The sequence below is a fragment of the Lineus longissimus genome, chromosome 10 (genome assembly GCF_910592395.1).
Source record: "Lineus longissimus chromosome 10, tnLinLong1.2, whole genome shotgun sequence".
In the NCBI taxonomy this organism is placed as follows: domain Eukaryota; kingdom Metazoa; phylum Nemertea; class Pilidiophora; order Heteronemertea; family Lineidae; genus Lineus; species Lineus longissimus.
Genome location: NC_088317.1, coordinates 14,026,778 through 14,052,902, shown reverse-complemented (window position 1 = coordinate 14,052,902; position 26,125 = coordinate 14,026,778). Strand labels below are relative to the sequence as shown.

The 26,125-nt window shown below is 42.0% G+C and overlaps 1 protein-coding gene across 1 annotated transcript; it reads right to left on the bottom strand.

The window, feature by feature from the left end:
* Window positions 1-4,042: 4,042 nt before the first annotated feature.
* LOC135494827 (phospholipid scramblase 1-like) lies at window positions 4,043-24,961 on the bottom strand. The gene is made up of 7 exons (XM_064783115.1): window positions 24,423-24,961; window positions 13,071-13,148; window positions 10,624-10,807; window positions 9,402-9,528; window positions 6,821-6,923; window positions 5,210-5,335; window positions 4,043-4,797 (listed from the first exon to the last, which is right to left on the bottom strand). The coding sequence occupies exons 1-6, from the start codon at window positions 24,670-24,672 to the stop codon at window positions 5,247-5,249; spliced, it is 831 nt and encodes a 276-aa protein (XP_064639185.1). The 5' UTR covers window positions 24,673-24,961; the 3' UTR covers window positions 4,043-4,797; window positions 5,210-5,246.
* Between the last annotated feature and the right edge of the window lie 1,164 nt (window positions 24,962-26,125).

Genomic DNA, 26,125 nt, shown 5'->3' with positions numbered 1-26,125 from the left:
AAAGGCAAGATGAGATAAGGCAGGATGGAACCAAGGCAGAATAGGACAAAGGCGAAATAAGAAAAGGCAAACAAGGATGAGGCAAGATGAGAGGAAGGCGAGTTAGGAAGAAGGCCAATTGGAACAAAGGCGAGATAAGACGATGGCGAAATCGTAGAAGGCGAATTGAGAAAAGGCAAGTTAGGAGAAGGCTAAATGGGAGAAGGCAAAATTGGATAAGGCGAATAAGGTTAAGGCGAAATGGGCAGATACCTATAATCTAGAAATGCACTAACGTTAGAAACCCAAAAACACTACTCGTTACAAGCGTCAGGCGACCAAACACATTGCTATAAGGACTACAAGGACTACAGGGAGTCTCATACGCCCTAGTGAGTCGATCGGGAACCAATCTATCAATGGTCTGCCCGTGGCTTCAAATGCGCATGCGTGAACCGAGTAAAGCCGAGTTATAAGCCGAGTTAACTGTTTTATATGAGAATGCCAACACTCGGATCGAACTCGGGTTAAAGTGCTGTCATCGCATCGAACTCGTGTTACGTGACGTCACCAGAATCGCTTAGGAGATCTTCAAACAAATCGGAAAATCGGAGCATAAAAACGCCTCAAAGTCATCGAAATGATCCGAATTTTGAAAAGTCTTTTGCGACGTACACTAGATGGGATTATGTTTGGTGGTATAGGGGTGATAGATTTTTGGTTTATTTAGCTGTTTGGGAGAACACTCGCAATAATGTTTGTAAAATGTGAACAGAAAGCAAGAAAGAAAGAAAGAAAGAAAGAAAGAAAGAAAGAAAGAAAGAAAGAAAGAAAGAAAGAAAGAAAGAAACCAGAACATGAGTGATCTCAATATGGTCACCAGACTGAGTCTGGTGTCCATAAAAAGTGATGCGAAATCAGAACATGCATTCGCAAGCAGACAAAAGTCCGACAGACTTGTCTGTTGGCCCGACATTGATTCGCAAAAACAGTGAAAATAAACCAGGTTGCTGCGTAGATTTAGTGTATTTTGATGCTGAATCAAGTCCCTCGGCCTCGTAGGCCTACGTACGTGCATTCAACTGTCATTGTCATTGTGTGCAAGGTCGTATGTACATTTTGCACGTGTAGCGTAGGACTGAGTGCATGGATGATGGATGTACATTTGTCATGCGGTCCCCTACGAGTACAATAGCCTAAAATAGACGTCCTGGGGGGGGGGGGGGGGCTGGGGGTGAGACCTAGCCTAAAGTCATGATCAAAATGGCCTTGGCCTGTCATAATGCACTGCACATGTAGCTACATTTCGCATTTTGGTCAAGATTGTTACTATATGTACTTGTAGGTATGTAGGCTAGGCCTAGGCCTAGGCCCTCATCCCCCTCCCCCACTCGAAGGCCATGACCGTACCCCCATGCTCTCACTTTTTCACTTCCTTTTCGGCCATCAGAACTTGCTTCCCATCTTAAAAACGACAAGTATCTGTGTCCCCATCTTTTGGTGATTGTGAATGATGACGGTGTGGGTGCTATTGGTGTCGATTTCTGGCATATCTTGTGCTGGAAACCCAAAACGTGAAAACATATATGACTTCATATCATGAAGCACTCAGACATCTGCTCTTATACTACGTTTTTGATGTATCATACTCTCAACCCTACAGCCAGCTACTGGGTTCCGTGGAATGTATAGGAGCTGGGTCTAAAATCTTGTACAGATATGCATTAAACTGTGAAACCCCTACCTACCAATATATCCAGTAAACAATTTTCAAAAAAATCTAATTTGGGAGTAATTTATCAAAGTGTATACTTTTTTTGGATACACCCTGTTGTGTGGATGTAACAATGTACACTGATGGAGTTATATTGTTACTGTTGTGGTTTTACATTTGTTATGTTGAAAAGTTCTTCTTCGCATAAAATGTTGAAATTGTAATATTGTGTGACATAGCTTTTTTACAACCACCAGCACCAGGATTTGAGAACACTCGAATTTAGAAAACATTGAAGAGAACGGAAAGTGTCAATAAATTGACTACGTTTTACTTAGAAAAGCCAGCAGGAAATGAGCAGAACCTACATTTATAATAACCGCAATGAATCCCTCATTGTTATGAGCTGGTTTCTCTAAGCTTTTAAGAAAAGTCTCAATGGGAATTTAGACCTGTTTAAAGACATTATTTATCTTGAATTAGGCTAGGGCTGAATTGCTTTAACAGCGAGGTAAGAAGCAGACACGTATGTCTGCATCAGATAACCAGCCACAGCAGAGTCCGTGATCGCACTATTCGCCTATCTGCACCCCTAAAGGTGACGCCTTCCTCACCAACTACTTCTGGAAGCCGTCACTGGTTGAAAAATTGCCCTTCGATTATCTAATCGACGCGAATAAGAAAAAAAATAGCTAACATTGGAAGTAACATTTCAACTCATATTATTCGTTTATTTTAAACAACACCAATACATCCAGTATTCCATATTATGGCAACATGGAGATGCCTCTATCAGGCACTCGAGTTTGTGAGTAATTCCTTCCTTATGACCCCTAGTATTTATTGAGAGAACAAAACTATATCCCATAGGCCAGGGGACTTTACTTTGGTTCAGGAATGTACACTTGAATAAAAACTATCCATGGTTCAACGAGTGGTCCTGTATCAATAGAGCACAGTTTTCACATACCCCCCTCCCCCCCCCCCCCCCCACCCCCAGGCCACTGTGATACGAAATTGACATGGCAACCCATTCTTCAGACCGGGAGCAGACAATACAAGGTTTCTGCCTAGTGGCCATACTCAGTGTTGGATTGCACCCAAAATCGATATGGGGTCGAACCTTTCCCAACCAATCGAGCAAATTTATGATGCGGCCGGAGGACGAAATCCAAGATGGCCACTATAACGGCTATGTTAAATAAGTGACTTTTCGTACGTATTTTTCACAAAAAGCACAAACATGACAAAGCGCCACGGTCCTACAGGCCAAAGTAATGTATATGCTCCGAAACGTGGTCAATGGCATTTAATACCATGACATGAACTTTTTGTTTCGAGGGTTCTATTATTAGAAAGTTCTGTTCGATCAGCTGCAAATTGCTCGAGTTAGAGCACCCGCATAGTGTAGACAGGAAACCCCCTAATGGTAGCACTTGTTTGTTGGGAATAAGTACATCTAGTTTCTTATAGACGGAATTACAACATTTTCCTAATCGTCAAGGAGGCACCAACAAAATTGCACCAACCATTCAAGGCATTAATAAGCCATTTGGCCTTTTGTATTTTTACAAAGCCCCACCTACATGTATACGCCTAACTCAAAACATGTGCAAAAGCAAAGGCAATCACATGCGAGGTATTTGAAGAGGTAACATAATTCATTTCCATTGCAATAGCAGAAAGAATTATTGTTACGGGATTAGCATCCCACAGGCCATGGCTGGCGGGTCTCTGTACATTGAAATTGAGACCGGGAGGACTGGAGCTAAATGTATGGCTTGTACGTACATAAGGCGTTTTGGCCGCAGGTTGAGGGCGGAATATGTGCTGGATCCAACCGACGGTCTCAAGTTTAGTGCAGAAACCCAACCAGTGGTCCGCATAAACCATACTGAAAACTCTGTTTGACTGTAACTCCGTTCCATCGAATCAAACACAGCACGTGTGATGTATCAACTCGATCGCACTGTCCATATCTAGATCGAAAAATCGAGGCGCTGGGTAAGATACATGGAAATCAATGCCACTCTACAATGGAGCTGTCTTATAATACGAGTTCGAGCATCCGCAAGTCCAATACGTGTTGTAGTTGGCGGGGGTGTTTCAGCTTGCCTAACATGTGCCACAAGTCATTCCGAATATTTAGACAGCCGGTCCAGTTCTTTATTAAAGCTAGTACACAATTTTGCTATATTGATATAGATGACAGTGTAAGACAGTCACTCCTTTTCACTATTTGTTAACTGCAAATCATTGGAACTGCTTGATATATCTCGGGGTCGACGGAAGCACTGTACTGCGCCCATCCGGATAAGCCTTGATATGGACGGAATATTTCCCATGTGATGTGCCGCTGAAGAGAATAATATTTTCTAGCAATAAAAACAAGATAGCGTCTTTGAGTTTGTTTCGTGAACATAAGCAAAGTCTTCAAAAGCTAATGAAAATGACTGAGGGGACCAAACATGCATACGGACGCTATCCACATTGACCGATATTCGACGCGAACTTCTGACTTATTTCACTTGAAATCCTTTCGGTTACTGATAATATTCTCCTATTCGTTTTACACTCTGTCTGATTCTCATAATGAAATGCAAATATCCTGTTCATGTTTCTACAATATTTAATTCTTTCAAGAGTGGGCCTTGCGACAGATAAAAGTATTTAATCATTCTATTAAGAGAGTTTTCTATTTTATCCACAACTTCGACACTGTGAGGTTCTTCATTATGACAACAACATGGTTTACGAATTGTCGACAAACTGTTCCGACAAGAAATTGCTGGTGATATTAAAATTGTTTTGAATATCTTTCAATGGCAACAAATGAAGTATCGGTATATGGGACCACTTTAGTGAAAGTTTCCAACCATATTGGCGTATATATCCGGTTGGGCGCGGCACACACCACCAGTTCCCCGCTACACATTTATTTACAACGAGCATATTTTCTGGCCTCATCTTGTTTAGCTATACCAGCTGTCGAATGTTCTCCGTCTTTGACGCACTATCATCACCAGTTTTCCATATACATTTGTCTCTTCAGTCCATGAGCAGCTTGAATGAGTGTCTTTTTGAGGACGTTGAGCTCTCAGGAACTGTAAATCATAAAATGAGATATTAGTTCCGAATGGTTTATCATTTTGGTAACCCGAGATTGGACATGCTCTAACCAATAGCATTCTGTTTAGCCGACCCGCACGATGGATCTATTCAGGTATTGATAGGTTCCGATGCAACCTTTTAACTATCAGAGATTCCGGGTATTTTCCACTCCGACGTCATAGAAGACCCAGAACCAGTAAGTAAATACCAAAGACGTTTAATCTTTTTTTAACATCTTCATACAGGATTGCAAAAACAAAATATAGCTGTGGGAGGGTTTCCATCCATACTGGCGTATATCCGGATTGGTGACACCCCCCCCCCCCCTCCCCCTCCCAGTTCCCCCGCCACACATTTAGTTACAACGAGCATCATAATATCTGGGCACATCTTGCACAGACATACCCGCTGTTGATCAACGTTCTTCATCGTCGACGCGTTATCATAACCAATTTTCCATATACTTGTAGTCTATGAGCAGCGTTGCGGCAAGAATGAGTGTCTTTTGGAGGACGTTCAGCTCTTCAGGAACTGTAAATGATAAAACGAGATGTGAATTTCGGTTCATCAATTTGGTACTGCAAGATTGGCAAAGAATTACACTGGAACAAGCTGCGAAACAAGAGTAGTGTTTATGATACATGTACTAAGTGACACATCAAAGATTTTGTACTTTTGATTTTGCAAAGACGCCAAAAAATATCAATCTTTTACACGTTTTTTCATTTCCCTGAGATTGGCTTCATGAACCTTCACGTCCGGGAGTCTTCTTGCTTAATTGTGGGATGGAGCGCGAAGTTGGCGAGAGTAACTTGTTAGACATATTTGAGGTGAGTTCCCCAGTGAAGTCTCGGCTAGCACACAGCTTGCAAAGAGTTACATCGGTTGCCTGAACGTCTCACGAGATAGCAGGACGAAAAGTAAGGCGATCTCTTGGAAAGTTAAAAGTGGATTTTTGGAAATCAAGTCTACCATCAGTAGTGTCGCCAACACGTCCTTGGCGGCATGATCCCACATTAACCTGTGTGTGCTCCCAGCTTCAGTTCTTCATCCTCTATGAATTTGCCACTTCACTGTCGTTGTTGGTTGTCTTACCAGGCACCACTCGTGTTGAACGTAACTGCAGGCCAAAACTGAGGCGGCAGTCGAGTTTGGAGCGAAATGCGATAGCTCCACCCGAGCGCTGTTCGAAGAGACAGCCAAAACCGACAGTGAGGTATCAATTTCTCTTCTAAAACCTCTCCAATTAATCAATGGAATGTTGTTTCAACTCTTTTTGACTGCTTCCATACTTTGCACCAACCCAAACGGGCATGGTTGCCTACCACACCAGTTGCGCTGAAAGGGTGGATGTCGTCCTGGGTGCCGACAAATGGTACCCAGGTTCGAGATCGACTGGACAATAAGCACCCTGGGTGCCATTACACTAGACAAACAGCACCCACCTTTTTTTTGCCTGGCTTACGGAACCTAGGGACGAGGACGTTTCTTGCAATCTCGTTTTATCTCGCGCCGTGGTACTTGCGGCATTAACAGTGCGCGAAATAAAAATAACTGATAAACAGAAAAAAACGCGTTTAGGCCTATAGGTCTTTGAAAGCACATTTCGGATGATTTATTCAGAAAAGGTATGGAGGAGGGATATATTCAGAAAATGAAAAATTGTGTGATGACAAAATGAATGGATTTGCTGCGTGACCTCCGTGAGCGTGGGGCCAGCCTCGGTTGTAGGTATAGAAAAAGTGTAGAAGAAGAAGCTGGGTGCTGTTTGTCTAGTGTAATGGCACCCATGGTGCTTATTGTCCAGTTGATCTCGAACCGGGGCACCATTTGTCGGCACCCAGGACGACATCCATCCTTTCAGCAGTTGCACTCTGGACTACTCAAAACTAGGTACCTATGTAGGGCGAATAGTGCATTGATCACTATACGCTGTGGTTCATTAGTTGTAATCAAGGTGTTTTCGAATATCCTTCAAACACTTCTGGGCTCCCCGGTTTAACAGGGGGTACTTACACGTTACACTGATATCACTGGATGGCATCAATACATCTTTACACCCCAGACACACCCGCTTAATCTCCCCAATCTCCTTTTCCATTTCTTCTGCACACTTTATCTGAAGAGGTACACAATGAAAAGGTTAGTTAAAAAAGCGTCAACCGAATTAGTTTATCAACCGAATTGCTGCTCCTTAAAACATCATGAAACATGGAAAATTAAAAGACTGGGCATCTCAACAAAAGTAAGTTCTCCCGAAATCATGTGTAAAGTGGGTGAGTAATTCAACGGTAATGTCAACCTTGAGGCCAAAAGTTCAAATGGTTACCATAACAAATTCTTTCAACTTTTTTTGTTTTGGGCTCCCATGTCGAAAATCCAGGTATAAAAATTCTCATTAGTTAAGATATCATTCAGTATACGTGTTTTACAAGATTTATGTAAGCATTCTCAGTTAAGATCTTAGATAAGAGTCTTCCATACATTCAGTCCAAAAAACCCTTTCGATGACATTCAACCCTTTTCGGCTATTTCTGCTTGTCATGAAACAAGGGACACGTCTTGCAATAAACATGTTTACAAGAAGGCAGATTTCTCATTCATATTTGTGCATCAGGTATTCTGAGGGGTATAGAATATGTTAGTGTCCGATACAAAATGATACAGAAGATTTAGAGTTAATTTTTTTGGACACTGGATAGCCTTTTAGTGACGCTCCACTTTTTTACTTGACCTTAAAGGTCATATATCAAGGTTTTTTGCCATTTTCTGCTTTAAGACGATTTCAAAAGTGTACCTAACACTTTATACAATACAGAAAACCAAATGCAATTAGCTCCATCCATTTTGAAGATATAGCCAATTATGTGTTTGACAACTTGATAACCTGATCAGGCTAGCAACTGGCTTGTTAGAGCCAGGCGGCGGGTTCAGCAAAAGTTGTGATGTAGATCAGGTCATCTGTACATGTCATGCAATCATAAAAGCAGGAGGGCCTTAATTAATTATGCACACCTGGAAGTAATGTGTTTCATTCACTATGGTGTATTGTGTGGCTCCGAATTGTGTCAAGGCTAGCACAAAGAACAATCGAATGACGGATGGGACCCATTTTCATGAATTTCCAAAGCCAGTTGAACGAGAGAGGAGGAAGCTGTGGATTCGGAAGTGCAAACGTTTGGAGTGTTGGAAGCCTGGGCCTTCGGCCAAACTTTGCAGTGATCACTTTATCGATACGGATTATCACATGAAGCCGGATATCTGCATCCAACTGAATATTAAATGCCACTTGTTAAAAACAGCTGTTCCAACCATGTCAATTGCTTTTAATGCCCGAGGCTGCTGAGGTCGGTTGTTATACATAATGTGTAGGCCCCATTGGGGCCTGTGATACCGCATAGTGTCTTCTTGTGTTCCAGCCATAGCAAGGTGACAGCGACACAGGTCAGTGTCAGTGACAGCCACTGTCAATGACAGATTATTGTCATCTGACATCTAGGCCTATCTAACGTTGCACGGCATTATATCGTCACGTCAAGATGATTGTGCATAATACCGTCACTTTTCAATAGTAGTTCAGCGTCATGACATAACTGGCGATACAACACTGACGAGGCGAAACAATATTGTGCAACATTAGTCTGTTCAAAAATCATACATGTTATGCATCTGCAACCGTCTATCAATGTCTTCTTTGCTATATCGGCAGGTCTGCCATGCAAATTGATTAACCACAAATTCTAATCACTTTCGTCCGAATGATCACTCTCATTATGATCTAGTGATATTAATGGCTCGAACATGTACAGCTCAACGTTTAAATATCCTTCTGTATCGACCAAAACATCCTCAAATTCACTGCTCTCACTCTCTGAACTGTATGCGGAAGCCATCTTGCTTTGTTCTGACTGACCTGATCTACGTCATCAAAAAATCCCTAGCGGCCACATGTGGAACTAATCTAAAGTTGTGTGTGGTGGGAAATTCAAATAGTTTAAAATTGAAAATTGAAATAACTAAATAATGACTTTACTTTTAGAATTTTTTTAATGTCTGGGATCTTGTTTTTTTAACCCTCAACATATTTCATGAGTATCAAGCATGTTTTCAAACCTTGATGGCCTTTAACACACATTATTGAAATAAATCTGCATATTCCTTCATAGTCTATCATGTTTGATAAAAGGATATCGCACTATAGCATAAATCGATGTGAATAGGCAAGTTTCGCAAGTCATTGGAAGAACTATACGAAACAAAAAGTAGAAAGAATGCGTTTTATCAACGATTGTTTTTGAAAATCTACACGATTCCTCCTACAACTAAGATTTATCAATGCCCGTTAATGAATTGGCACATGTCCTTATGACAACAGAGACCTTCGTACTTCTACTTTCGTACAGATTGCGCAACCTGCCTAATGTCAAAGATCACACGGTGGCCGACCTTTGGGGCAACAAGTGATCATGAATCGACGGCATGTTATGTATGTGAGTCTCAATCGATTGTTTTCTCAGTAACCTTGGAGACCGACGTTCATATATTGAGTAATTTTCCGATGTGAAAATGAAATAAAAGCTTTTTGCTTATTGCATACCTTGTACACCATATCTGAGCAACACTTCCACGTACAGTCGTACGCCTTTGGGACTTGTAACACAAACATATTATTCTTGTCGGCGTCCAGGATATTGAACAAAGGCCAGCAGGAACATCCTCGTGACCTGCATGAGAAAGCAACAATTAACCAATACACTGCCTCAATATATTCTTTCTTTTTTCAGTGCGGTGATTATACCGCTTACAGGCAGCCGGAAATAGACATTGACTCGCCGGAAGCTGTGGCTGGTCAAAATTGATGGACGAGGAAAAGGAGTTCTAAACTCTCTCAAATTCGTTGATGCACAATTGAGAAAAGAATAAAATCTAGAGCGGCCCCAATAACTTTTTGGTCGCCTATTTTCTCACGCACAGGCCATAGCGCACATGTACTGCTGGTATCAAGAGGAAATTTCGCTGAATAGTCCCCTACTACTGGATCCACTCACCAACAAGATCCGAAGCCCGACAATACCCGATTTCTACTACCACCTCGATGGGTAGAGCCTAAACAAGTATGCCTTCCGCAGCCATAAAAGGGGTGGGGCATCTTGTCTTCGTTTCTTCCAATTGGTCTTTAATTGTAATATGAAAAGTTCCGCTGTAGAGTCATGACTATTCATGACGATTACGTTGTAAACCCTTGAATAGATATCACACCCCTTTTATGGCTGCGAAAGGCCTACTGTTGTGTTTGGCTGTTTAGACTCTACCCACCGAGGCGGTGGTAACAATCAGGTATTGTCGGACTTGGTATCTTATTGGTGAGTGGATCCAGTAGTATACAAATATAAACGATTAGTAATAAGTTGTTGGTTACATAAAAAGTTCAAGAAAATACCATAACATCAAAAATATCTCGAAAACATGAAATGTATCTCGGCCATGAATAGCGATACATAGTTTCTACCAGTGCACTATTTACCTTAAGGAATTGATACCGAACTGGAAATATTGGTTGTCTTACCTAAAACACGAGGGTGGAGCTCCACCCGAGCGGTTTTGGTGAGACAACCAATACCTCCAGTGAGGTATCAATTTCTATTTTTCTAACACCGGATTGTGAGTATACTAACGGACTCGGATCTATTTCTGCCAAAACAGATGCATCTTTTGCAATAAATCATTGTTAAAAGTACTGGAACAGATACAAGTAGACATTAACATAAGAATTTACTGCATAAAATGACACTGACTTGGTGCAAATTATACATACTTACACCAGTTTGACATGGCCGACCACACTCCCAGGTGGGCTATGCACCTCCATGATGTCTTGAAGCAGCGACAATGTTCGTTCAAGACGGATCACTGTCAATCCCCGATTGTCTTCAATACTGGTGATGTATTTGTGGGATGGTTTACAATATGAGCAACACTGCAAATCGGCCTCGTCTGCCTCAGCTTGAACAGATAAAATAAGAATCAAGTTAATCTATAAAAATCTTTGGTGCCAATTTGCCGCAATGTTTCGTGAAAACGACTTTAGATACTGGATCTACTCACCAATGAGATCCCAAGCCCGACAATACCCGATTTCTACTACCGCCTCGATGGGTAGAGCCTAAACAACCGGACATAATAGTAGGCCTTTCGCAGCCATAAACGAGGTGGGATATCTTGTCTTCGTTTCTTCCGATTAGTCTTTAATTGTAATATGAAAAGTTCCGCTGTAGAGTCATGACTATTCATGACGATTACGTTGTTAACTCTATAATAGATATCCCACCCCTTTTATGGCTGCGAAAGGCCTACTATTGTGTTCGGCTGTTTAGACTCAACCCATCGTGGCGGTGGTACATATATCCCGGTGACTTTTGTCGAATTCGGCAGCAGTAAAACGAAAATAATACAGTGCGACTCTGTTGGGAGGTAAAAGCCAACAAATCCCGCTGAGCTGGCTCTTAGCATTTTTCTCAGGCTTACTGACTAAGCCGTTACACTGATTAATAAGCCGTGGAGTAAAATTAGGATAACTCCAGACAGCAGCGCGCGGCACCAGTCCACATCATACAAGAGTGTCCCCTGCACCATGATTTACAACAGAAATTCTGACCCGCAGCCACCAATGCCGAGGAAAAACTTTGGACAACACACAGCATGTCCTCGGAACGACAAGCCGCTTCATCTCCGCCACAGGATTTAGGCCGGTTGAACGCAGAAGACGAAGAAGGCAAAGAGAGATATCCCCAGGATGCAAACAAACGCTTCCGCTTTTTTCGTTTTTGCAATTTGCGCTGCGTGAGCTCCAAAAAGCAGAGGCTGTGCAAGATCCCGTGCGCCAGGTTCATTGACCCGACCCCTTCCATGCGTAAAAACAATTTCATCTGACTATCGTGATATTGTACAGCATGACATGAACGCAAGTCATTAGCATGATCAGTAGATAAATCTCGTGTATCGCGGTGCCCAATCAATTGAGTGGGGATAGATTTCCGGTAAGGGCAAACCGGCCCGATCTTTTGTGGCTGGCGGAATTGGATGTAAGTCGTGAATCACTCCCATAAAAATAATTTGCGATAAAATTTAGATGGGTCTATTACTGTAGCCCCCAACTTGAATATTGATTCGATTGGGCACCGTTTATAGATATAGCCTCCGACAAAAAGTACATTGGTAAATTGAATTACGTAGGCCTAAAAGTATCGAGACTGAAAATTAAGGTATTTCACCCATTACTATTATTCTTTCGCCGACATGTATAATACATTTTATAATAGACATGCATTAAGTCCTAATGCAGGACGTCCTAAATGTGCACAATTCTGTATTTGGTAGTGTGATATTTTTTGAGGGCCACCCAATATAACTAACTTTACACTGGTATACTCTCCAAGAAAAAGAAACTGCATAGTGAAATTTGCTATAAGGTAAAGTGGTACAATATCATAGCCCCAGTACAACTGTAGCCCATACATTGTTGAAAATAGCTGGCAGTGCACGATAATGCGCACCGGGGTTACAGTTGCGCCACTTTACGCCACTAGATTGGAAAGTGTAGCGCCGATATCGTCGACCTATTGATGTTGATTTTTCGGGGCGGGGAATGTGAAGCCACTGTTTGTAATCATTCTTACGCATTTGTTATAACTACATTTGTACATTTACTTGGACTCCTCGCCGCAAATAACACCGTCACCAACGTAGCGGAACCGGCCGTCGGCAAAACCTGACCAAATTAGCAAGCCATCCATCACTGCCGCTTCCAACGAATCGCTTCACTAATTGGCTCCATTAGAACCGATAATTGGTTTATCATCAACTATTCTGGAGAGATATGCTTTCTAAAGGAAGACATGCAGCTACTTAACCCTTTATCAGCTGCAAAAAAAAATCACGACTACGGAGAAAGCAGACGCATGCAACTGCAGGCCAAGTTCCGTAACTGATGCAGTTATGAACTCCATCGTAATCCACCACCAGCAATAAATGGACAATTTCTATCCTAAAGTCACGCTAGTTAACTTCCAGCTCGTACAAATTGTTGCAGTCAAGGATATAGCAAAAAAACCGTACAACTAAGGCTACGACCCTTCTCATTATAGAGTGTACCTTTATTAGACTTCTGAGGTCTTCGATAGTGTCACTCATAGAAACTACTGCAGTAAGAAACGACCAACCACGGCGCGAGACAAATACTCAAACAAATCGACATATTATAACCTACCATCTTTAGCCACAAAGAACTGCTGGTCTTTATCGTTACACACTCTATACTTGTTGCTCCTCACCCAACACGTCGTCGCTGAAAGGATAAAGGCCAACTCTGTCAACAGGCAAAACGGGTCGTGCTTAGTGGAAATTTAATTTAAATAACTTTATTATAAAAATATATATAAATGGATCATAAAACAGGTCGCTAGGACCTCTATACATTAGGTCCATAAAATAACATTAGTTCAGAATAAAACACAATATATGATGATGAAGACACCAAACATCGTAAAACAGTACATAATTTGCAGATCAATGAAAATTCACAGAGGTAAAATTAACAGTCACTTCTTAAAATTAACTACCCTCATGTGCGGCAGTTTTGGCATCTACAGACTGAAGTTAGGCTACATGGCCGATAGTCTGCCTCTGCCTGTTATGATTCGGCAACCTGAACACCTGAGTTCAATTCCTTCTTCGCACGAAAAAACAATAAAACGAAACAGGGAAGTCCGGAAGTTTAATTTTTCTTCGTACATGTACACTCTTAAAATTGAAAAGTAAAAATAACTATAGCAATATTTTACTTCTCTGCAAGTTGCTATTATTGCACCGACTGTGAAATTATTTGCTTTAACTATCAACATTGTGATTTAATTCTTAACCATTTTAATGGTAGTTTTTACATCCTTTTTAACTGGAACAACTAATTAATAGTTAATTTTTACTAATTTCACATTCGGTGCAATGAGTTTTAAGAGTGTATCACTAATTGCAGCGTCCACCTTTATATATTGGATCCACTCATCAATAAGATCCCAAGCCCGACAATACCTGATTTGTACCACCGCCTCGATGGGTCGAGCCTAAACAGCCGAACACAATAATAGGCCTTTCGCAGCCAGGGGTGTGATATCTATTCAATGTTAACAACGTAATCGTCATGAATAGTCATGACTCTACAGCGGAACTTTTCATATTACAATTAAAGACCAACTGGAAGAAACGAATACAAGCTATCCCACCACTTTTATGGCTGCGAAAGGCCTACTATTATGCCCGATTGTTTGGGCTCTACCCATCGAAATCGGGTATTGTCAGGCTTGGAATCGTATTGGCGAGTATGTCCAGTATCGTAAACCTAAGGCTAGAGGAACCTACTGGAGTTTGATTCGCTGTCATAAATGTGATGTCATTTAACGATCCCTGATTGTTAAGATCGCCAGAACACATAATGTGAACAGAAGAACAGGAAAACGAAGTTCATCTCATGCCTAATTTCAAAATTGCCAAGTAGTACAACATCATTTATTCTGATATTTTCGACACCAACAAATTCCTCAGCAAGAAAGTAGATTTTTTGGATTGAGTTGCTTTTAATTAATTTGATGGCGAGCAATCCTGCAAAAAGTATGAAATATTCTAGGCCGGGTCTATTTGGCAAGCCGCTCGCCGAACAGGCATCTTTGTTGTCCTGTTTGGAGAGCCGCTTGCCAAACAGCACTAAAAAGCCACCCTGTTCGGCCAGCCGGGCTTGCCAAACAGGTAAAAAACCCTGTTTGGTGATTTGGAGACTTTACTTTAATATTAATGAGTTCGGCTCTCCATTCAGGACAAGAAAAAGTCGCTGTTTGGTAAGCCGGGCTTGCCAAGTAGTCACTTCCAATATTCTATTGGCGGCGTTACCTGGTTTGGATTACAAAATGTACATATATTGTGGAATGGCTAGTAACCAGAAATATGGGTCACGAACCGGTATATTATTACCCCGGCTTCTACGGACCTCGCTGGGGCAACACTTTCTGCTGTTAAAAGGGTTACTGCGTGGCAAAAACCCTCGGCCGTCCACGGCGCTACATATCTCAGAAGAACCGTTTGAACGGTTGGCATAGCAACTGTCATGGGGGTCATAATCTCTTTACCGCGAGCTTTGTATAATGCAAGTTAATGTGGAACAATAGTGGTGGAATGTGTCGTCGGTTTGCCAATGGGACTAATTATAGACATTGCATTTTCTTTCGAAAAAAATGACTAATGATAGATTTCGCATAAACCCACATGAGCGAAATTTTTGGCAAATCAAAAGTCACGCATGATATATCAATCGGTATACACATAGATTTCACCAAGTAGGGATTCAATAGCAACCCTTGCAAACGGCTAGGGGTCAATTGCAACTGAGGACCATGCGATTTTAATAACACATATTAATGGGATTATTTTAGTTGTTCGTTCTTTTCTAATTTGTACTTGATTTCACGCATCTGTGACGCGGTCAAAGGCATAATCGATAGGGATACGCCATGGGGACGCGGAATTTGAATTGCCAAGACTCTCTAATACAAAGAATTCATAAAGACTAGTCTTTATTTATTCTTGCTACATGTATTACCTAATACATAGAATCAGACGAAATGATAACTCACATATTTCTCTGAACATCATACAATACGTTTGGGAAGAGACTACCATTTCAAACATGAGACGCTGTTCAAAGGAACCACAATATAAAAATAAGTTTTGAGAAAAGTTAAAGTTGGAGTTTATAGTTTTTTATCCCCTACGGGATAGGTTGCCATATCCAACCGAAGTTCCCAATATAATGCAACTGAGCACCGTATGTATAATTGCATTCCGCGAAGATGACGTCACTGCAGCTGCTGCCCTCTATTTCCCCATCGCTGAATTACAGACAATGTCGGACAAACATGCGGTTTTGTAATGGATTCAGGCTTTCTAACTAGGGCAGTTAGATTCAATCTGGCACATGTCCGAGTGTTGGAAATACTACATAATTGTTCTGAATATTTCTCTCTCTGACTCTACGGTATCATTCATGCTAAAAACAATGCAGGGTCAAAGATAATTGACTTTGCGTAGAAATAAGTGTCGATGTCCGACTGTCACGTGACTAAAACGTCATCAATATCTTATGCAAATGACCTTGTGAGCTATAAATAGTAACTTCGCGGAATGCTATTGCTTGGCATCGATCCTACCAAACTATGTTGTGCCCCGGGAAAACGACTTCCCGCAATGGTTTAGGGGAGGGACGACGCCGGTCCACTGCGTCCGGGGTGTAGATGGGAATGGCGCAGGTGCTACTTTCGAAAGAGGATAAGCTTGTCAAATCTTCTTAAGATACACGAAAATTGACATAATGTACTCGACCCACTTTTTCACTATTACCATGAAACGGAGCGGACCTGGTGTATATCATGGTTGCCTTGGAAACGGTTCTTGGCACGGTGTGCCGCCTTTCGAGACACCGTTACTGATGATGTCGAAATAGACACGTCTTGCGTGTTAAGCTGCAGCTGGCCACTTGGTGATGTATTATCGCAATCGGATTGCTTTAGCGACAAGATTTACAAATGTAGGTTTTTACAAAGTGTGAATTACACTTTTGGATTTTATGTGTATCATCTATTCTGTCCTCAATGTTTTGGGCTTAGTAACGCGAACTACTGGTCGGATTTTTAGTAACATTCTTTGGCTTTAATTAACCTGAGCTACAGTCCATATCACAATTGACCTCCATCCTGCTTCGCGTCAGTGACGCGCAAATGACGCACCAGTGGTGCGCTTATCCCTCTAAATTACGCGCGACCTACGCGCTGGCCAGCGCGTCAATGACGCGCCAATGAAGCGAATTAAGGGATGACAATTGTGATTTGGACTATACATGTACGTGAACAAAGTGAACATGGCCATCCATAGTAACGAAATTCTTTAGACATGTACATGTACGTATTTGTGTACATAGGTGTACGCAGTGCATTGTGTTTTGGCACTTTCGGTCCTGTTAAGGTTTTTTTTTCTTAGGCAGGCTGAATGAAATTTTCAGTATTTTTGAGTTCATCTACTAAATGTGCCAAGTATGAATGAAAAGTAGACCTATCCGGAATGAAAATAGGGCCTATATCCAGAAATCAAGTGACAATTGTGGCCTCACTGAAGATCATTTGCTATTTCCTATACTCCTGTGCTCCCAGTAAATACGAACGACGTTCCCCTTAATGTACTTTATAGATCTACCAGGCCATGTCATTGGCATGAACACCGGTTACAGATTCAATCGATACAATCAGTGCGTCTTTGATGATCTCGCCAGGAAGCATGTCGGTCTTCGCGACTAACGGGAGAGAAGACCAGCAAAGATTCTCGTTGCATTGTCGTATATTTGGTGAGGAAGAAGACGCAGAATGACAAGCAGTTCTGTCATTTGGAAGCATTGCGAATGCACAACAATTCCAGAACCGCAGGTAAACAGATAACATCTCGTTACGATGGTGACACTGGCTTAAACTACTGTCTTACTAGACAATCGAACGCACATGTGGTGCACAGGGTGACGAAATGAGCTGACATTTAGGCCTACCACTTGAAGTAGGAAGGGCCTGGCCTGTCCATACTGAACAGAGTATATAGCGGTAAAACAAGCTACATTATTAAACAAAATGAATCAACTAAGTGAGTGCAGAACATTTTCATCAGACCATGATAGCGTAGTCATTAGATGTTTTATGCAAGATAACGTTGGCCTAACATTGTGTTCACAGATTGGACGTAAATTAGGTTCAATAAGCGAAGAGGACTCAGAAAGGCACACACAGAGCACAGTAAACGAAAAGCCCAGGCCGCACATTAGACGCTAAAGCATTCGACCTGCTGTTTACAAGTTTCTTTTTTTGTAATAAAATAAATACGTGAAACATTCTGGAAACAGAGGTTATATAGATTTTATGACGGGTAAGATTTGGCGACGATTCGATCAATTCAACCTAAAAGATACATGTACGTATTGAAAACAAAGTTCTATATTTTAATAAACAATGCAGATTTATTTTCATAGATATTCCATTGTTCTTATCCAGACGTTTGTATCACACGCCACGAACATTTCCAAACGTCGCTCAAATAACGCGCCAGTCCTCAGGCTTGCCGTTGGTTTAAATTTGATGGTCGTTTCGATCAAAATGACACACGCCTGCAAATTCTTTTTGCCCAAACTGAACTGACACTGAGAAAATCTCCTCGATTCTTATTGGCTGATGCGTTCTGCTGCGACACCGTTACCACGCAACCTGTCGTTGTAATGTAGCCATATTTTTTTGTTGCGTGATATACTCGCACCCCCATCCCTAACCCGAACCAACCCCAAAATTCTCGTTTATAACACTTAGCGGCCGGAACTGGGCCTGGACCAAAGACCTAACTCGAACTTGATACAAGTATACCTCTCTTTCTGAAACCGCAGTATTATTGAAAGACTCTGCTGAAACAAAGGCCCGACATGGGTAGGGTTCTATCCGCCCCGGGTTCTAGGAACCTCGCCGCTACTATCATTATGTCCCCAAACAAAAAACGATTGACCCGTATTGTATATCTATAAAATATAATATGTATAATGGCGTACGCAGCAGCAATGTTGAAATTTATCCATTACGTATTAAAGGGACAACTGGGGCGTGGGATTTGCCTGGAGGATAATGTGCCAACTTGACACTATGCGCCGCCACTTGTAGTATTAGATGCCGTTCTCTGATAACGATTTTCACCCGTGTTGGGAGGCAGTTTGCGGCATGACTTGCGAATTTTAGGCAGGCCTAAGGTTACACCCCGCTCTAGTGCATTGTTTATTGCAGTTCAAAGAGTTTTCATTAATCCTGTTTGGAGAAGTTGCGGTCGTGCTGGAAGCCATTTTTGTAATGAAAAACCACCATGCCCAAGTTGTCCCTTGATTGCGTGGTATTGAAAAATCACAGATTCGAAGTCGTGAGAACGACGTGTTCTCATTTATACAACATGCCCCCCCCCCCCCCCCCATGCCAACAGTGCCAGTAACCCTGAAAATGAAAATGGTTGCGCAAATTTCCATTGCGGCTAATGGATATTGTATGAGTATGCTGCTTGGATATCATTAATCCTATAATTATTGTGAAATGAAATGCTATAGCCCAATACAATCTAATTTTACTCCCCTTGGTGAAATGATCATGGTTCTTTTATCGAGAACATTTCCATGAAGAACATAATAACTCTCAAGATCATACCTTTCATCTTCTTGCAAATGGTTTTCATAATGTGTCCAACCTATTCGCCACTAAAGAGCTTCTGTCCATAATGAATACCTTGTCTTTTCAAATGGGAACAAAATATAAAATCTTTGAAGGTATTAAGAACTGATGACCATATTTCTGTTTTCAACAAATAAATTCCCTAATACCGTCATAGCAAGCTCAGCATCAAAGGTCCCTATACCTTTAAAGCTGATCTTGCGGCTCGGCTTCTAATTACACGTACCATGTATGGCTCGGGGCTTAAATGTCTGGTAATTGGGCGGCACTCTGAAACCCTCGATAGCTGTACAAGCTATATCAGGCGTAATTTGAGGCGGGGATGGAGATATTCATGCCAGAAATTATTACGGTGTGTGTGTGGGGGGGGGGGGGCTACATAATACTCTGAATTTCATTGTGCTATTACGACTGAATCACATACAGACTGGTACTTAGAATGAAACAAATGATATTAATTCTAGGCAAGAGATGCCTTTTAGCGAGTATGGATTAAATCTCTGATCTATATTTGATTTTAGACATCCATCAAAACGTAATATAACAAGAATGTCTAATACCGAGACATCAGTATATTTCCACGTTCACCCACGATGAATGCGATACTAATTCCCAAGAGTATATATATTACCCTCTGTAACATGGATACATATCTTTTATTAATTGGAAATACATCCCTGTCAAAGTATTCCATCCCGTTCTCCCGGGTCCGTTTCTAAAAACACGAGACGACACCATCATTTTAATATGCATGAGGATGGAGGGAACCAAATCCCAATTAGGAGAAGCATCTTTACTGTCGGTATTTTATTTGGACCTGTCGATCGCCTCGATTGGGTGTATTCTTAGACCAATCCGCATAGTTCACTAACAAGCGTTAGGGCCAGGTTCCTCGTCGTTGAAGCGTGTTTACAGTATATTGCTTACTTCTCCAGATATCGCGCTCACAATATAAGTGCACTCACAACATTTCAACAAAGGAAGCAGCCGATTTTTATGTAGTGACCTTTTTTTCGATAGAGTTTTTACTGATGCCTATGCGTAGCCACACACCGACGGTGGCTTCGATAGGTCGCTGTGTTCTGCAGATATCGCGCGTAACAAGTGCATTTATGCACAAAACTTTCACACACAGAACGTCAGCCATCTTAGATTTTGACGTGGTGACTTACTTTTCGATATAGGGCTGTTACTATTGCCGATACGTGCCCACGCACCAAATATGGCTCTGAAACTTCGATGACTTCAAAGATATGGCTTTCACAAGTGCACTGGAGAAGTTTCAACACATGAGGCGGTAGCCATCTTGAATTTTGAGTCGGTGATCTACTTTTTAATAGATTTAGTGTTACTATTGCTTTAACTTGTCAACGAACCTTAGTCCGGGATTTGGATCGTCGCTCCTTCACGAGAGGCTGGGCGGACGTATAGACGATTGGACAGACGGACCCACAGGCAGAAAGATATTCGGACGGAGAGTGTTTTTATTTCCCCGACCTTTGAAAATAATTAGTGTTTGTGTTTCCAGATGGGGGAAGTTTTGTTGATATACGTTTCGCATTGAAATTGGCAGAATTTTTCCGGTGTCCATGATTTCCCCATTTCAGGCTCACTGTTTTCGAAATCTATAGGCCGTGATGACCAATTTTATTTTTTGTTTCCGAATAGCCCAGACCTAAGAAGGAAAAAAACCATATCAAAAGCTCAGACTCAAACATAGTACAATATCAATTGTTGCAGGTGTGCAATTTGCGTCTAATTGAAAGTGTTAAAAAGTGAATAGTTGAGTCGCCCCAAAAACGACCGCCCCATGGTTGCGACCATCTTGGATAGATGACTTCACAGTTCCTGACCATAAGTCAGCCGATTTGCATAAATACATGTAAGTATAGTATGCGCAAAAATACGACTAAAGGGTTATCGTTTTTTTTCGTATTATTTTTATTTTCGCGTGTACAGAAAATGAGTTCGAGAAAATGAACATTCCAAGTATACTGTAGTGAAAAGCTACCGCTAAAACAACAGAAATTGAATGAGGTTGTTTCGTGGTCACGTGACATTGAAATTGAAATTGGCACCGTGCCAGCACCTGTGCTGACAGCGCAGAATCGAGTTTATCTGATGATATATCAGACATGTTAGATATGGCATCATTTCCACTGTCACCGTCATGAAGACCTGCGAGTACAAAGGATATTCGTCTTGATCATCATGATCAGAAACCATATCTGTGCTCACCAGGTTCAGCGCTCAATATGTTGCACTCTGCTTCCCAACAAATTCAATTGTGATATCAGGAGCTAATGTGACACCGTCGGCAGTGATTTGATAAAAACCGACGCTATCTAAATGTTAGGGGTTAGTTGTTCAGCTGCCACCATCAACTCATGCGCTATAATCAAGTTGCAGAAGTTTTAGGGGCGCGACGGGCTATTGTCGCACGAGCCAGCGCCATGGACCTTTTACTGGCGTGACATCAAACTTGCCCCTGATGCATGATGCATGACATGTCTCGGATTGATGCTTAAACCAAATTGTTGACATTACATACAAGAAACTAAACATTTTTACGTATTAGGTGTATAGGGAAGACTCCAACATGTCTGAGGCACATTAGAGGCAACTGATACTTTTTGTAACCAATTAGGGACGCCACCTTTGACACCACAGTGCATATCCAAGAAAAGGTTATTACCGGGGCACAAAGCTGACATATATACGAAATGGCCAAATAAAAAGATTTGGAAGTTTATTATCAGAAGTGCACCCTGTCGCAGCTTTTTTCCCATTGTGGCCAAATACAAACCAATGAGATTGGCACTTCGTTGAATTCGTTCAAACCTTGCCCCGGATTCTAAACCTCATGTTCTCTACTCCCTCTAAACATAGCCGGGGTATATATTTTAAATCTTGATAAGATGCAAAAATTTGGTGGTCAAGATGTTTGCCCCAAGGCTTGGAAGTATGTTGGCGTAACTCTGAGGCCAAACTATTAGTGTGGTAAATCTGTCCCATTGAGTTAGGAATGACGGGCATTTACTGGGTACAGAGAGTGGTGCGGTCAGGCAGGCTACAGATTAGACTGGTTATCACTGTAGCCCCAGAACCAGTTCACCTTTTCAGGTCAGCCTGGGCTCAGGTCAGGTCAAAACAGGTGATACCAGACCACATGCCTACATGTTTGACTGCTTGCCACTGGTATCCTGTAAACCAGTGCCACCTGTTTCGGGGGAGGGGAGAAACTGGCATACTTAGCCCTGGTAAAGGCAACCAGTCTTGGCCAGGAGAAGGGAACTCTGATATAAAACCCAAGCAGTAAATGCCTGTAAAAGTCCACCGTAGTCCCAGGGTCCAGCCCTTGTTGCGTGGCTAGAAATCGGGAGCTGACGCCGCCCTTCTCAGAGTCAAGAAATCTCCTGTCCTCGATACCATAATCTAATTTGCGTAAATGAGTTAGCCATATGTAAGACGGGGGATGTGCCGCTGGTGAATCCATTGGGTAATCTAGTTTTCTTTGTGATGTTTATGATGTTAGACATAGAGAGCATGCTAATGGTTTTGTTAAGACCAATGTCAATAGTGCTATCAGAGATATTGCTACATGTAGTTAAAGAAAAGCATTTCTTAATTCGATTTTTAGCGATCTGTGGTCATGATCCGTGGCTTTGAGCGTGTGACCCGAATGTTCCGTTGTTGAGAGCTTTCGTCAAACACAGATCGGAGCTGGTTGGACTAACCCTGGCCAAAAATCCAGATACGATTTTCTGTGGAGATCTTGTTCAGTTTCGTGTACAAAATAGTTGTGAGATTCTTGAGAATCAGAAAAAAGTATAAAATAACACCATTGTGAGATTCTTAGTTGGGATCGTGAAGGAAAATAACACACATGAACTCTATCGTCTTATAACTGATATCCACTGTTATTGATATCAACTGTTAGCTATTTCTTTTGGTTTCCATTTCTCACTACATGTAGCTTAATGAACGATTTCTCTCAAATTCCTGCCCAGAAAGGGTCGATAATTCTATGGCGCGAATGGGATTTCGTGCCGTGATTTTTTGACATAGCGACTTGCGCGATAAGAATGAGCTCGGCGAAGATTGATCAAAACATTGCCGGGCTTTAAAATATTTCTGTGCAACAGTGGCACCAACACTTTACCTTCAAGCGTTGAGTTATTATAGCTTGCCAGTTAAACAGTGTTGCTTTAGTCCGTACAGACTTCGAGAAACCTATAGCCTTTGGTTCATGGTGTATCTTGGGAGGTCATCACTCTCAATTGACAGCGTTATATTAACGAGGTCGTGAGGTAAAGCTAGGGAATCAATACTTTCCCGAGAAATGTCAAGCTGGTTACTTCAGATGATTTGGTACCAAATAATTTACTTGTGTTTCAATTTCATACTTCATGGGTTAATCATTCATGAAAAGTTGTCGGCGCCCTCTCAAAGATAATTTTCATGGCGCAGCAAAATAGTAATGATACGCCTTTTTAGCGTAGCTCTCCTTTAGTAGCATGGGACCAAAACCGTCTTTGCAGCAAGCCGATTCAAAGAATACTGATGTGATAATGAAATATATCACGAAACATGCTGAAATGTCGTCTTTTTATCAAAGTTAAATCCTGCAGAATGTGCTGTGGCATTGGGTTGTCAAGGTACCTTTGAAGGCGGCCTAGTCTCGTAGATTTTGCTGGAGTCTGCTGTGCGAATAAGCAAGAGCAGGAAGACTCCTACAATCATTTTCCCTGATTAAATAGGGTAGTCGGCGACTGCGGTTTAAGCTTGCATCACAGCTCTCATCTAGTTTTGCGTCAACCAATAGTAGGACACTTCGTCTTTGCTAGTCTTGCTGGTGTTGTCTTCGGGGTAAGGGGCTACCAGCAGAACAGCGACCACCGCTTTGTGACGCTGACTGTCGTAGGACAGACTTTGACGCCACTTTTGTTGCCACAATGTAGTTTTTGACGCATACTCTACTGGAAAGCAGCATCAGCGTCACCTATCAGGATCCCGAAATTATTGATAACATCATAGTGTATCGATCCGCACAGAGATTGCTGCACGAAGGAGGGGGGGGGGGGCTCACTTGGAATATAAATCGGGGAAGCCTGATAATTCCGTCGGGTTATAATTCTTTTTATTTTCCATGGAAATCAGTGATGGAATCTTTACAGTCGTTTGGAGGGCGGTAGGGATGCCGACAGCTTGGTAATGCTACCCGTGTCCCATTCTCTCCCTACTAATGGTTACGGACGAAGACCAGTTCTCATGCTTGTCCTTACCTTGTACATTGTCCATATATTGGTAGACCCTTATCCCGTCGAGTGTGGAGAGGTATTCGAGTCCACGAGGGATACCTGGCCGGGCGTGTAGCGCTGGATCGAACGATGACAGGCTCTTTTTCTTCATGCGCTTATGCCTTGGTGGTTGAGGCTGTTGGGTGGTAGGAGCCGGTTCATGTAGGTGGTGGGTGCGCGAGGACATCGATGGAAACGTGTCACCCGGCTTCAGCAAATTTTGTTTCTGGGCCATGAATACTATTAGTTCTGACTTTTGAAAGAAGTCGCAACCATTTCATGGATATTTAACCTTTGAAACCGTTCAAACCAGTCATGCACCGTATCCTCCGAGCAATGCAATGAGCAACGAGTATCCTTCATCCAAATTCTATAAAATTTCAAATTGATTCCTCATAATATCCATATTGTTGGAATGAGAACTAAACAATTCTTTAAAAAAAGAATGCGGGAAAATACAAGAATTTCGAAAATTCCTTGGTGTCGTTTAGAAATCTCCCACTGCCACTCGAGACGCCGACGATAATCTCAAAGCGTCTACCACTGCGCCGTGGAAGAGTCCACTCGCAAGGAACGCGGGAGGGATGACAGACTAGCATGGATAGCACATCGTGTCGAATCAATAATCACTATTATCGTGATCATCTCAGGTATCTTGTCCCTCCTTGGTCTTTGCCTCAACGATACTCTTACCGAATCAGGTGAGTGCATGCTAGGGTGGTGTCAAACTTTTCGTAATTTGAAGTTTTCGAAGCAATATGCGTACATGTAGTGTATTTCCATGGGCGTAGCTAGCAGGGGTGTGTGTGTGGGGGGGGGGGGAATGCCCCCCAGAAGTCACAAAAATGTGTTTTGACCGTGACCAAAAAGCTAGCTACGCCCCTGATCGTTTAAAGCACGGGGGTGCGACGAACCCCATGCCGAAACGCCCAACCTGGAGTTCCAGGAGTCTGATTTTGTCTGACTTCTCGCCATCTGCCAGTCTGCCAGGAGTTTTCACCCCAGCCAGCAATGTCGGCTGGAGTCAGCCAGCAATGTCGTCCACAAGCTGTTACACCACTACATGATACCAGATTTAATAGTAGCAGCTTTTGTAGGATCTTTTTGCCCAACAGCATCAACAAAGTAGACCTACTCCAATGAACAGTAGGGCCTATATGTGCACACCAATCGCCAAAACAGGAGACCAGCTGGCGACGTATACGGAGATTGAAGCCTAAAGACACGAAGAGGACGAAGTAGGTATTAAATTTTGCATTTACTGAACTAAAATTTCAGCCAAACGGAATGCATACATTCTGAAACATGAACTGGAATGGCTATGCTAGGCGTTCGAATAATCTTTGACACAACTGTTTGCAACAATGATCGAATTGGCTCACGAACTTTGCTTGTTGAGATCATTATCAACTTAAGATGACATAGATTCGGTGATCCTTCGATCAAATAATTAAGTTAAACTACATGTACATTGAAAACGTGCTCGGTTTTATAAGAAGGAAGGCAAATCAATCTATATTTGGCGAAACCAGATGTAGAGATGCAAAAGAAGCGCCTCAAGGTTGATGTCGTCTGACAATTTGTCTTTCGGGTGTATCAACTACCGATAGTGAGACACCAGTGGTGTAACACCTCGTCTTCAGGAATCTTTACCCTCTGGTATCGCTCGTGTGTCGCCGCCTTTACAC